Below are 14,908 nucleotides of genomic sequence, written 5' to 3' on the forward strand. Positions count from 1 at the left end.
TTGCCTTGTTCACGTTTTGCTTTGTCTACTGTACTTAACAACTTGGGAAACTACTCCGTTGTCTTACAGTTCCTCTAAATGGCGTAGGTTAGTTTTGAGATTATTATTGATTTAAAGAAAAGGGCTAAAAAATTTAGACAGTGAATTTATTTATTTCAACTTACGTATCACCAGAGTCGAAACGTACATCAAAGGGAGCGATACGCTGTCTGCACTGAACAAGGATGTCATGTATTGGACTGTCTCTGCTAACTCCATCACAAGGCAAAGTTGTGTTGTACTTTACTAACAATAAATTAAAACTCAGCAATTACATTTTGCCTGAATATGTAGGATATATACAGCTTATAATGGGACGACTTCAATTTTTTAATGATCATGATTTTTATTAGAATTCTTAAAGTTAAAATTCTTAAACAGTCTGTTATCTTTAGTATGATTGAAAAATTAACACATCTTTACCTCGACCACTAAAATCTTTATGCTTAACATTGATGTCTGCCTCTACGATTCCGAACTCGTGTTGAATCACATAACCAGGCCTTGTAGGTAGATTCAAAGTATCGGAGCTAAAAATCGACTGAAAAGTGAAAATCATGATGTTAAGGTCCCTACGATTAGTCCAGAAAACTTCCTTATTCCCTTCACTCATAGCTGAATCTATCGTCATGTTAAACATAAGCATGTTTTTCGTGTGGCTGTAATAGCCAAAGTCTATCGTACTCTGCTCAATTGCTGGGTAGTAGTGATCGGGACTGCTGGGAACTATATGTAAAAAATGATAACAAACGGAAAGATAATTTTAATAAAGTTTATAACATTTTGATACAGTAGCGTTTTTGAATATTATTCAATCATCTCGAGATTTTTAAAGATTCTCTACTTGTATTAAACGCCAAAAGTACAACTATAAACTCATGACTGTAGGAATAATTCTTTGTACTCACAGTTCAGGCAGTTTCCTATCCCTTTTGAGTTTTGTGGGGAGAAATTGTTCAAGCACTGGCAGGTGTTATCTCCCTTGCAGTATCCAGGAAAACAAGGACGTAAGTGAGAGCAGGAGCCAACTGGAAAAAAAATTACTGCTGTCAGCGTTAAATGATTATGCACAGAAAGACATACGGTAATTGATCAATTATAAAGCTTTTTTATTGGACAATAATCGAATTTTAGTTGTAACACGTGATTAGATTGGATAAAAGATTTTATCTAAATCGTATAACATAAGTTGCTTACGTCACATTGAGCTACTTAAAAACATATTACTATGCTAAACGTTACTTTTAAAATATACTCAATTGAAGCCATTTTTAGAGTAAAAATTGTCTTATTGTCTGCACTGAAATTAAGTTATTAGGAAGGTAGCTTATTTTAACCTAAATTATACGATATAACATTATTTGGGACAGTTTACGCTTTTTTATAAACCGTGAATAAAGCAGTAACTTCCCCAAGTTACGTCGTATAACATAGGTGAAAATAAGCTTCATTCCCCAAATGAAATAAACTAAAGATGTAATATTGCAAACGCGTGTAGAAGATAAACCAGTTTCAAACGACAGAAATCTGGGGTGCTCTAGCACAGGTACTTTGATTTTATATTTATCAAGTTACCGAATAAACGTAAAGGTATTTAACTCCGTGCCCCTCACCTGAAAGACAATACTCTCCTACATATCCTGGGTTACATTTACATTTGCCGGGCGTCTCACATTTTCCCCTCACGCTTCCTCCGCAATCATAAGGACAAATTGCTGAGAATTGTAAAATGATTAAAATTTCAAGTTAGTCTGTTAAGTATTCTTACGACCTTTGATATCATATATTAAGAAAACATTGGTTGAATTTCGTATGGAATAAGAAAATTATTAACTTTCCAATACGTGCCTATATTACAGTTCTGATTCCCGTTATGCCTCCAACCAGAGCAACAGAAGTATTCCCTCTCTTCATTTTCTTGACTTATCCATCCCCAGTCACAACATCTGATGTAATAATGTATTAAAAAAATTAAATTGTTTCTTTTGAAAGAATTCTTAAACATTGATAATTCTTTTTAACAATAAAGCAGATACAGGTATTATTAAAAGTCACTGATGATATGTAGGAATTAAAACCTTAAAGCAAAATAAAAATTTTAACTAGTTTATTTTCGAAAGAGTTTTACATTGATTCATAAATGCATGAGTTTTTGAAGAAGCAAAAAAATATTTCTTAATTATTTTCTTTATTTTTTAATTTAAAATTTAAGACATAGGATATTATTGAAGAGGATATACTTAATATTCGAACATTTGATAATCAGACATATTCGATAATATAACGAGTTAAAAAATTCTTAACACCTGCAGACTATATGATATAGTTTTCACAACCACACTCTCTTTCCCTTCCATACAGAGACACACATAATAAAATTACCCCTGCCAGGTACTGTATCTACATCCCCAGACCCAGCGACACTTCCGTCTAGTTCGATAGCATAAGTTTCTAAGATGATAAAATAAAAAAGCTTTATATAAAAAAAAAAGAAAAATACATGTACCTAAAATCATAAATATCAACCCATTATAATTTCCCAGCCTTATGTTTACGTGTTTGAGGCTACACCTACGTATGTTTCAGGTACAATGTGAATTCATCTTTAAAATTTTTTTTTCAAAAAGTTTTTGAAATACACTCTAAAAACAGAAATATTCGTGGTGGATTAAATATTCTTTATTTTGTTGTTCACAGTTATCAAATTAAAAACCCACATAGAATTTTATATATGGCTATATCTTGAATAGGACTCTTACTGTGTCAATCGTATTCTTGGTTCGAGCCCTACAGTCAACATGAAACTGTTTGGAATAGAAGTCAACTGTATGTTAGACACTGGATACATGGTGACAACAAAAACGGAAAGTTTTTAAAGAAATAACATTGAAGCGATGTGCAAAAACATTAGGAATGAAATGAAATTAGTTTAAAAGCAGCATATGGAATTCATATTCTTTTTATTGGATATATAGAAGCTGACGTTGAATGCATAAGAAAAAAGAACGCGGTATCTTTATAGTTAAAGATCCAGAAGATACAATGACCAGAAAACGTAAACATAATATCCCGGGAATACAGTGTAAAGACATTTTTTTTCAAAACATGGAAATTATTATGAAAAAGTGTCTGAAATATCCAACAATTCAAATTAAAGTTGAAGTCAGCATTCCGCGTTTGTGATCAGGAAAATAGAAATCTGCATGGATTTTGCAAAACTGTACTCTGCAATAGATCCTCTTAGAATATTATTGCCAATATGTGATTGTTATCAAGACGTTCTGATTCCTGTGACCCAAATCTCTGTATTTCTGTTAATTTGAACAGCAAATATTCGACAGACCAAGAAAAATGGAACATAGAAAAATAATTCTACAAATATCAAGATGTATTTTTGCAATCGGATTTAGATATATACTGACTTTACAGATACAATGAAACACAACATCCTATTGACTGTTGAAGTGCCCGTTAACTTACCTTACAGACGAATTCCACCGACTCAGTTCAAAGACGTGAAACAACATACATGTATTAGAGAGCTATTACACATTAGCCCTACGAGTAAACATTATCATGTCGGAATCAAGTCGTGAAATTTTCTGCCAATTAAGTATTTGGGATTTTATTTTGAATCTGAATTAATAAAGGAAATATAATTTCATCTTCTAATGATTCTAGTGTTTTAGATAGAAAATAAAAGAAGGAATTATTAATAAAAATGACGTAAACTGGGAATTAAACTTTGATTAAGAATTTAGCTGTAAAATTGTATATTTTACCATGTTTACTTGATTTCAATTCCAACTTTTTCAAAACTTCAAATGTGTTCAAGAAGAATGTTAATCTTTCTCCTATGATTAAACAGTTGTGTGAATTATATAACATTTCTGATGTAAGGACTTTTATTTCAACGCATTGACTCTATACATCTGGCATTTAATATGCTTCCACTACGTCAACAGCAGCCATGATAAAGTTTTCCCCATGTTGCTCAAATTAAAATATCAAAATCAGATTTAACTGCTGTTATCAGCAGTGCAGTGTTATAAGATGCAGCTTTTCTTTTTTTATGAAAGGTACAGTATCATATGTAGAAATTAAAATTCTAACCAAACGTTCCCTAAGTACTTATAAATAGTAGGAAATGAAAAAAATGCATATTCATGTATTCAATGCTTATGACATTGGGAACGTTATATGAATATTAATTAAGACTATTTACCCTGCCCATGCTGCAGCTAATCCAATTAATGACAAGACACAAATAAATACAACAATGTCTTTCTTCATGATTGATACAACAGTCTTCAACCTCTTGCAATATCTTCCTCACACCAGATTTTCTGGGAATATGAATTCGTCGTGTTTTTGACGTCAGGTGTCGCTGGTGTACTGGAGGTGGTTACGTAAACGCTTTAATCACCGCAGCGCTTGTAACAATGTAAACAATAAACAAATGGACATGTCACAACTTTTATATGTATGAATTTATTAACTCGCATAACAGTCTTTCATTCACTCGTTCATTCATTTAGAATGTGTTCCTTAATTGTGCATCTTTAACATTTTAATATCTTTTTTAGACATTTTCTTGTCTGCACACAAAATTTTTACGTAGTGCAGTGCTCCATGAAACACAATGACGTTCCGATTGTTGGCTGTGTTTTTACGCGTTGATCATTTATAAATGGCTGTAACACAGTCATATACCCTCCAATTTAATTCAAAATTTCTCCCAATGACGTTTTATGAATACTTTAGCGACAGGTAAAATATCATGAATTTCTTTGCGCTACAATTGTGCAATTTTACTTTTTAATACAGAGTCTTTGTAACGAAAACGTGCCAAATTGTAGCATGCTCCGTGAAGCAAGTTTTATTAAAAAAAAAAAAAAGCTGTATGTTTTTCAACGATCACCGGAGAGTACCAAATTTTTGTATAGGGTGAATTAACCATGCATCGGATACCCTTGTACTTCAACAAGTTCTAGCGATATCGCTACCGACGGAAAATTATCAAAATGGAGTTTAACATTTAGTTTGTGATTAAAATAACAATTTATGACACAATTATATGCCGTTTATTGAGAAAATATCGCCAAAAATCGAGTTTTTAGAAAAAACTGAAAATTCACCATGGATCGGACATTGTTCACCATGCATCGGACAGACGGTATGGAGACCGGGAAAATATCATACCTTTATCACAGTGCTTTCAAATCCTTGATATGGATATATTTTCATCTTTTATCTCAGAAATAACCCTCAACTTTAATTTAATCGACGATATTATTGCACAAATGTAGAACGATTCTCGAGACCTCACTCTGCCTTAGAAATGCTTTAAAATGCTTATAATGCCGTAATTCGCGCCTTTTTTCTCATGGTTTATCATACTCTGGTTTGTAGAAATAAATTGAGTAAAATTCCAGACGTCATATATTGATAACTTGTATTTTGACTGAAAATATAGAGTTTCTATTTTCTTTTTCCGCAAAAAACAGCTGTCAGCTGGGTTCTGAATGAAAATGGTAGTGCTTACCTTTGCATCGAAAAGTGTCCGATGCATGGTTAATTTGTGTCCGATGTACGGTGAAAATAGCATACTAGTAAAAACAAGCTCTAATAAGAATTAAACAAACATTGAAGTGAAATTTAATTATAATTTATGTAAAATTACCAATCCCTGACAAAATTCACCAAAGTCCGACTCGTTCCGTGGAAGTCGAATTTAAAAGAACGATAACTCTAAAAATTGCAAAATCATAAATTTCGGGTTATTCCCCTTTGATGATGTAAAATATGACGTAACTTCAAGGCCATTTGCGGGGTATTTTTATCACAACATGATAAACACAATCGGTATCATTAAAAAATTTAAATCTTCGTCTTTATGACAGAAACAAATAAATACACAGAACTCTTAAGTTGAAAGAGAGTTTATTGCCTAAAGTTGTCCGAAGCAAGGTATGTGTCCGATGCATGGTGAACTCACCCTATTTATTGAAAAATAGGTAAAGATTTTAATATCTGGAAAGTTTGAACGGTTTCGCAGAAATAGCACGCTCACAATAAAACTTTTCTAACATCCCTCGTATAAACCATGATGTAAGCTTTCTTTCACATCATGACAAAGCATTACAAACAACAAACAGTTTGGCAGTTTTTCATATATTGTATTGTTCATTCTAACAAATTTTGTCAAAATGAAAAAATCACAATCAAAACGATTGTTCAACTCTGTATATAACCATTCCCCATAATAAATTTAAATCAATTTTTTAACTATTATTGACATTCTCTACGAATAAATTCTTGAGAAACGGGATGATATAACCACAATATCAACAGTTTCATTTAAAGTCATTATTTTGCAATTTCTATGCTTGATACAATTATTCTGTCACCAAAATACAAACTGGGAGACCAATTGTTATTGCATAATTGTTTTATAATTTTTCTCAGGAATTGTGCTTTAAGGTTACATTGTCTCCCAGTCTTTTTTATTCAGTTTTATGTATTATATTATATGTAGTCATTTCATAATAAATGACATATTTTTGAAACAAACATGTCTTGTGTTATTTGGCAATAAACAAGCTCAATGTTGTCAGACGGGTGTTTAATTCAAGAAATGAAAGCTGAACTTAAATGATATTTTATGCTAGTAAAATTATTTTAAGTTAAGTTTCATGTATTATATGTTAATTTGTATTTCCCCACTTTGTGCCTCTTTATCTGTAAACCCGTGGGGACCCCCCGGTAATTTTATCCTTTTGAGATAAGAGAACTAGCATCATTACATCTACTGCTATTTTAAAGATAAGACGGCCAAACATTTGCTGAAATATTTTTTGGATTACCCAACTCCATCCCCAAACAGACTTTAACTGTCCATTAGGCCACCTCAAACTCGTGTGTCTATGTTTTCATTGTAATTAATTCCTTTTATATGTATATTATATTGTTAGTCATATCCTATGTAGGCCAAAGAATGGAATTTTGAGCCAATTCATTTGTATAATGCCATATTTGGAGGCCACCTATTTTGCCAAATTATATATGTTATGTAATAGTCACATACTGGGAGACCAATTGTTATTGCATAATTGTTTTATAATTTTTCTCAGGAATTGTGTTTTAAGGTTACATTGTCTCCCAGTCTTTTTTATTCAGTTTTATGTATTATATTGTATGTTGTCATTTCATAATAAATGACATATTTTTGAAACAAACATGTTTTGTGTTATTTGGCAATAAACAAGCTCAATGTTGTCAGACGGGTTTTTAATTCAAGAAATGAAAGCTGAACTTAAATATAATTTATCATTCAGTTAATTGTTGTATGGCGTTTATTATACTAATTGTTAGACCATTATTGACACACCGAATTGTCTACGGATTTTTCCGTAATTTTTTAATGTGACAATTGTTCGGAGTAACAGTTGTTTAAACTGGTCGGCAGGGAATGTTCACTCCTCCATGGCAACTGATCCCAACTCTGAATTTAAACACCTCAATAACTGCTTCAGCCGGATATTCGACTGATCAATTTATCGTCCCCATCGTGAGGTAAGAATGACTTCCGGCACTATGTATCTCAGGTGTAAATCTCAATAGCAACGTTCTATGTAGCCGGACACTAGACGTGAAAATCACAGGTCTTCTAAACGGATGACGCCTAAAAAGGGGAATCTCGTATCATGGTCGTTTCAGCCCGATACCGTTCCTTCAATGAGTGCGAAGTAAAAGTCTAAACTAGAAATCCTTCATTTGTATATAATGATGTCACTAAATGAGTAATATTAAGATTCAGAATGAGATTAGAACAAAACAAATTCGATCAAAACATTTTAATATCTAAAATCATATTTACTGTTTACTCCATGTATTGAATGACTTTCACTTCTCCTGAATAAGCCATCCCTACCCACAACCTGTCCTTACTGTCAAGACTCAATCCACAGGGCTTATCTAGTCCACAACTGTCCACACATTTTAGGAACTGTCCGTCCTCATCAAGTATATGTAGACAGTTATTGTTATAATCGGCAATTATTATGTGACTCATGGAGTCCGTCACAATTTTTGTAGGGACAAAAGGCTTCTTCTTCTTAGCAGGTGTACCATCATATTGAAACCGGATTCTCCTTGTATTGTCTAATACTATCACAGTGTTAGCATAAAGATCAGATACACAAATGTCTCCATTATTGTTTTCTGACAAAAGCAGCATATCGTCGCCATTTTTAAAAATATCTTTTTTACTGTTGTCTTTAAATATTTCTTCTTTCACTCTATTTTCTGTTAAGTGGACGATTTTGTTTTGTTTTCCATTATGCAGATTAATGAGAATACCTCCTGATCTTGTACGGCACAGTCCTCTTGGTGTCCAGTCTTTAGATATGGTGGCCATTACTTCTGCTTTCCCGTCTCTGACAATGATTAAAGATCTATTTGTAGCATCACCATACATCAGATATCCCTGTCTAGTTACTACCATGTCATCAGGGAACGCTGTACATGTCGTCTCGATGCTATCTTTAATGGACCCATGTATGTCCACACGTCTTATGTTTGGGTCTTCACCAGATATCCAAACTTCATCTGCCCCTACACATACTACTCTCCAAAGTGGTTTAATTCCAGTATAAGTTGTTGTAATAACTCTTGGCTTGTCTAGTAGCTCTCTCAAAGAAAAGTAAACTTCATCAGTTAAACCAGAATGTAATACTTGCGTCAGTGTAGCCCTATATTCTCCAAGCTCTACACTGAGTTCCTTCCCCATGACCGTGTTTGTTTTCAGAAAAGGAATTCTTATATCGACAGGGCAATCAGTACAAATATTTAGATATTCTGTTTTGGATTTGTAGTCGGTAACTTCAGATACTCTGTTGGTTTTCAATATTTGTTTGTTTTCTTCAACTGCTTTCTTCTTTTTCGGGATCAAAGATGTAAGCTCTCCTTGATGTGTTTCTAGAATAGTCATATTCTCTACTTTTTTAGATTTGATTAAAGGGTCAAGTTTGTCGAAAAAATCGTCAACTTCATTGTGCCAAAATTGTCTTTGTTTTGTAGTTTCTCGCTCTATCTCATCAAATTTAGCACTGCATTTAGAGGCCTTGCTTCTGATATTCACCTCACTCTCTTGGAACTTTGGAATAATAACCGTTTCAAGTTCCTTAGTTTCTTTTTTGATTATTTTCTTTTTATTCGCTACAACGTTAGATAATTCGACTGCATCATGCCCTTTGTGATTGCTAAAGAAACATTTTATGCATACTGGGACCTCACATGATTGACAATAGGCCTCGCACCGTTGGTTTGGATGGACTTCACATTCAGGAAACACCATTTGTATCTCTTTGTTCTTGTAAGAAACAATATTATGTGTGAGGGAAGAATATTTCTCGACATGTTTACTGACACAGTCCAAACATAAATTTTCTTGGCAATCGTTGCAGAATTTCTGGGTAGGGTTGTCACAAAGGTCACACGTTATTACGTCTTGAAACAGGGAAGTTGTAGAGGCCATTTCCAGACCCACTGTGAAAAGAATGAAGGACGAATCAGCATTATAAACCCAACTAATAAACTCATAATAGTCATCAATAATAATTTATAATGGAGCCTCATAAATTGGTTCTGAATTTATTGTAGTAAAAATTTCCCATAATTCAATCACAAACTTGGTATTCAAATTCATTTTCCTACCTGTGACACGTTGGCGTATTCACTCCCTCGATAATGTATACGTTGAGCTTTCGGTTTGTTTATACTTCCTGTTCCATTAATAATGGTCGTTAAAGCTTATCAAGTTGAATAGGTTATTGATTTCAATACGAAAACCTTTTGATGACAAGTTTAAGGAAAAGACATTATATTTCAACCAATGCGAGGGGTAGTTCTGACATGATACTCAGTAATTCGATAGAAAGAACAAACCTCACAAATTTGAATTTTGAAGCACCTATGTTTGAAAGGGATTGAATATGCTTTTGAGGATTCTGAGTAATGAGTATAATTTTAAAGGAAGTATATCTTTGGTCAGAAAGTATTCGGCGCTCATGAAACCCGTGATAATTTAAAACTATATGTGTATAGTCCATTCGATAAACACTTGTGTGTTTTGATATATACACATGGAATTTAAGCATTATCGATGAAAATCGGACGGATAAACAAAATTATATTTACCAACATATAATATATTCCGGTAAATGTTATAATTGAACTTGATAGAACTTGCTGGTGCGATCTATACCTCCGTACTAAACCATTACATTCTATCATACATTATTTTTTCTTTACCGAGATAAAAATGTCAAGGTTGTTCACGGTAAATATGTGGGGAATACTTTATACTTCAAAAGTTATCATCTTACTTCTACAGATTTTTTGTTGAAAAAAAACTTTTTGAGGAAAAAAACAAAAGCACGTATTATCTTTTTGCTCTTTTAAAATATGTTTTGGGGTGTGTTAAAATGCTGTTTGCTGATTGGTCAGAAAAATAATTACGTTTACTTGATGTCCATTAATAGCAACTTTCGGTTATCGTTCTTGACTTCCATAGTTAGAAATCGTCCTGTTCCAGTGAATTCTTTTTTTTCAATCACCATAAAATATGTTCAGTTTATTTATTTAGTTTGTTAGTTTGTTTAAAGGTGTTTATAAATGGAACAAGTAAATTGGCATACCTTGTCACTGATCAATTAAAAAAATATATTTTATTTTAAAAAGAATTCTGATTGTACACACAAGTACTATGAAGTTAATATTAAAATGAAGCTGAAGTTTCTACATGTATGTCTATGTGTTTTTTTTTTGTTTGTTTGGTTGTTTTTTTTTTTTTTTTTTTGGTTTTTTTTTTTGTTTTTTTTTTTTAGATTATGTTTTCCAACAATTTGTTGCATCCCGTTATTAGCAGACTGATTTTTTATTCATTTGAAGCAGAATTGGATATTTTACTATAAAGAGACGTCAATGGTTATCTAGCAGCAAAGCATAATGCTTAACGTGATGCCTTTAATTTTTCAATAGTCAACTTCCTTTACTAATGCACCAATATACCTTTTTAGCTCACCTGAGCCGAAGGCGTGAAAATAAAGACATCAATCAGCCAAACTTGTCCATGAAATTTATTAGGACCCTACACTCTAAACCAAACTTTGCGACATTCTATTCCCTTGGAAATATAAGCATTCATAAATGTATATTGAAATATAGTAAAGAGTGTTTTGGCAGTTTTTATAACGGGTACTTGCCCTAAGGTCTGCCTCTTCAGGGGTCCACCTTAGCAGTGTGATCTTGTGGTAAACATGATCTAATAATTATTTCGCCTATGCTTTTGTCTTTGCTATAAGCTATAATTGGTTCCGATGTAAATAATTCTTTGCATGTTGTGTCTGTTTGCATTTCGTTCCAGTATTTTAAGATGCGTTTTTTGTTAATCCTTTGATTCGGGGATTATATTTTGTAACCATAACCAATTTATTGTGGAGTTTCAATTGGTTGTTACTTTTATTTAGGATCTCATTTCTGTCTATTCCGATTATGTTTGTGATAATAGGATCTATTTCTGTATCAGAGTAGCCTCTCTTTGACAAGTGTTTCTTAAAGTCTTGTAGAATAATATTGAGAGCTGCAGTGTCATTGATATTTCTCACATGTCTTATGCATTCGCCTTTAATAAAACCTTTGAATACCGCCGGGTTATGAGAACTTTCCCTGTGTAGATATTGAAAGTTGTTTGTTGGTTTTATGTAAGATTTGATATCAAGTTTGTTCGATTCTCGAAATTTTTTTCCTTTATACACTGTTGTGTCTAAAAAGTTCACTGAATCAACAAAACATAGTACAAAGTGTTGCACATGTTTCATATGGATATTTTACTATAAAGAGACGTCAATGGTTATCTAGCAGCAAAGCATAATGCTTAACGTGATGCCTTTAATTTTTCAATGGTCAACTTCCTTTACTAATGCACCAATATACCTTTTTAGCTCACCTGAGCCGAAGGCTCAAGTGAGCTTTTCTGATCACATTTTGTCCGTCGTCCGTCCGTTTGTCTAGCTGTCCGTCTGTCTGTCTGTCTGTCTGTCTGTCTGTCTGTCTGTCAGTCTGTAAACTTTTCACATTTTCGACTTCTTCTCAAGAACCACTGGGCCAATTTTGACCAAACTTGGTACAAAGCATCCTTGGGTGAAGGGAAATTTAAATTGTTAAAATGAAGGACCATGTCCCCTCACAAGGGGAGATAATCAAGAAAAGTCAAAAATAGGGTGTGGTCATTAAAAAATCTTCTCAAGAACCACTGGGCCAATAAAGATGAAACTGATGTGGAAGCACCCTGGGGTAGTGTAGATTCAGAATTGTTCAAATCATGACCTCCGGGGGAAGGGCGGGGCCACAATGGGGAATCGAAATTTTATATAGAAATATATAGGAAAAATCTTTGAAAATCTTCTTCTCAAGAACCATTGGGCCAGAAAAGCTGAAACTCATGTGGAAGCATTGTGGGGTAGTGTAGATTCTAAATTATTCAAATCATGACCCCCGGGGGTAGGGCGGGGCCACAATGGGGAATCAATGTTTTACATAGAAATATTTAGGAAAAATCTTTGAAAATCTTCTTCTCAAGAACCATTGGGCCAGAAAAGCTGAAACTGATTTGGAATTACCCTGGGGTACTGTAGATTCAAAATTGTTCAAATCATGACCCCCGAGGGTAGGGCGGGGCCACAATGGGGAATCAATGTTTTACATAGAAATATATAGGAAAAATCTTCGAAAATCTTCTTCTCAAGAACCACTGGGCCAGAAAAGCTGAAACTCATGTGGAAGCATCCTGGGGTAGTGTAGATTCTAAATTGTTCAAATCATGACCTCCGGGGGAAGGGCGTGGCCACAATGGGGAATCAAAGTTTTACATAGAAATATATAGGAAAAATCTTTGAAAATCTTCTTCTCAAGAACCACTGGACCAGAAAAGCTGAAACTTATGTGGAAGCATCCTGGGTAGTGTAGATTTCAAATTGTGTAAATTATGATCATTGGGCTAGGGTGGGGTCACAATATGTATTACAAGGGGGAAATCTGGTAAAGAACAATACGACAAAAGATTCTCAGGTGAGCGATGTGGCCCATGGGCCTCTTGTTTACCTTGTTTACCCGAGTTCATATCTCTCATAAGAACATGCTCAACATACGAACAATTTTAAAACGAGGTAAATTATTGACAAACAAAGTGAAGAAACAAGATCATCATCAGTCTCATTTAAATCCATCACTTCATAAGTTCTGTGGTCCACACAAAGACCTTGTCAATAAATGCAGTCTATCATTTAGCCAAATACTGAATGACATTTTTCACACTAATTGTTAGTTCATTATTTGCACATTGAATTGTCGACGTCTCAGTTATTTCCCGATCATTACAGGGCTGACGTGTGGTGTGAACGGTCGGCAGTCCAGAGGCTCACTCCATGGCACTTTATCCAAACTCAAATTTTAGAATTCCGTGTTTACTCTGCTCCTGAATTGGATTTTTAAAATGGACTTTGGGCTTGAAAAATGTTTATCTCAATATATGCATATACATGCACATATTGCATTCAATAATATATAGAAGCAATTGCTCCTGCTATGAATGCAATTGCTTAATCACACTCGTGAAGTATAAGCTCTACTACACTTATATATTGTATTGAGAGGTATATGTATGAAATGTTTCGTAAAATGAATAAATATATTAAGTGTATAATAATATTTTTTGGGGGGAAAAACTAATTTCAGAACAATTTAAAATTGCCGATTTGTGTCTTTAAAAATTTTAATTTTGGTCAATGTATTTAATTGTATAATAAAACTTTTTTAAAAATTGAAGAGAACTGCCCTATTTTTATTTTTTCTTGTCATATAATATTTTTGCATATTTGTACAAAGAACGATAACTCTTCACACGTGGGTGATAAAACATTCAGAAAAAGCTAAATTTCTTTTAATTAGTTTGTCTATTTCAAGAACGATTTCAGCTCTTAAAAATAAATAGAAAAACTTTTTAAAATCATAGAAAAACATTTTGGAGTAATAATCATTATAAAAGCATTCTCTTTTTTCATCATAAATTTAAATTATTGATTTTTGTCAGAGGATTTCAATAACATTGATCGATGACGTCACAACTGCATCAAAGCAAAAATTAAAAAAAAATGTGACAACTGTCCAGCTTGTATCCAGATAAATGTGTTTCAAAAGAGGCAAATATTTTATAAAATAAAATAAAATTTGTTTGTGATTTATTAGAGAAAAGGTGCAATAATTAGGTATACTAATTTTATAGCCGTGTGTTTTTCTTTACTGAAGACATGTACAGCAACAAGCCACATCCTTATGTAAGCCAGGATTTTCTCTGATATTCTTGACAACATCAAAGAATGCAAATATAAGTAATAAACAATGATTATCTAATGACATGGCGTTATTAATAGCAATTGCTATTCATAACGCCATGTTCACTAAATAACGTTGTTTATTTCTTAAATAATAATAGTGTATCAACAATGTGATTAACAATAAATAAAGCAGGGTTCTTTAGATTTGGATGCGTTCCATATGGGGTTTGTATTTTCTTTAATTAAAGAATAGTTTAATAAGTAAGAGAAGAGTCAACTCTAGGATGAAAAATATATTTTTAAAAAAAGCCCTGAAGCTAATCATCGCTTTCTCAAATGTACATGATATAAGGCTAGTTTTAACATATAGCCAGAATGAAGTTTGTAGCTGGAAAAAATTGTGTTCTTAAAGCTTCAGATCAGCAATAGTTTTCTTCAGCCATGAAAATCACAAATTAATGTTATTATTTAAA

At 33.0% G+C, this 14,908-nt stretch overlaps 2 protein-coding genes and 1 long non-coding RNA gene across 3 annotated transcripts; all 3 read right to left on the reverse strand.

The window, feature by feature from the left end:
- Positions 1-160: 160 nt before the first annotated feature.
- On the reverse strand, positions 161-1,752 carry LOC134239266 (uncharacterized; the record flags this gene model as incomplete). The annotated part of the gene is made up of 4 exons (XM_062721440.1): positions 161-285; positions 463-765; positions 948-1,067; positions 1,653-1,752. Coding segments are annotated over 4 exons (648 nt in total), but the record flags the coding sequence as incomplete, so codon positions are not given.
- Positions 1,753-1,887: 135 nt separating this feature from the next.
- On the reverse strand, positions 1,888-4,393 carry LOC134239267 (uncharacterized). Its single transcript, XR_009986191.1, has 3 exons — positions 4,265-4,393; positions 2,422-2,490; positions 1,888-1,985 (listed from the first exon to the last, which is right to left on the reverse strand). It is a non-coding gene; the product is annotated as an uncharacterized LOC134239267 (long non-coding RNA).
- A 3,528-nt stretch (positions 4,394-7,921) lies between these two features.
- LOC134239279 (E3 ubiquitin-protein ligase TRIM71-like) lies at positions 7,922-9,577 on the reverse strand. The gene has a single exon (XM_062721458.1). It carries the CDS (start codon positions 9,575-9,577, stop codon positions 7,922-7,924), a length of 1,656 nt encoding a protein of 551 aa, XP_062577442.1.
- Positions 9,578-14,908: the final 5,331 nt, after the last annotated feature.

This window comes from Saccostrea cucullata, unplaced genomic scaffold (assembly GCF_032062105.1).
Source record: "Saccostrea cucullata isolate Sc308-1 unplaced genomic scaffold, CSIRO_AGI_Scuc_v1 ctg317, whole genome shotgun sequence".
Classification (NCBI taxonomy): Eukaryota; Metazoa; Mollusca; class Bivalvia; order Ostreida; family Ostreidae; genus Saccostrea; species Saccostrea cuccullata.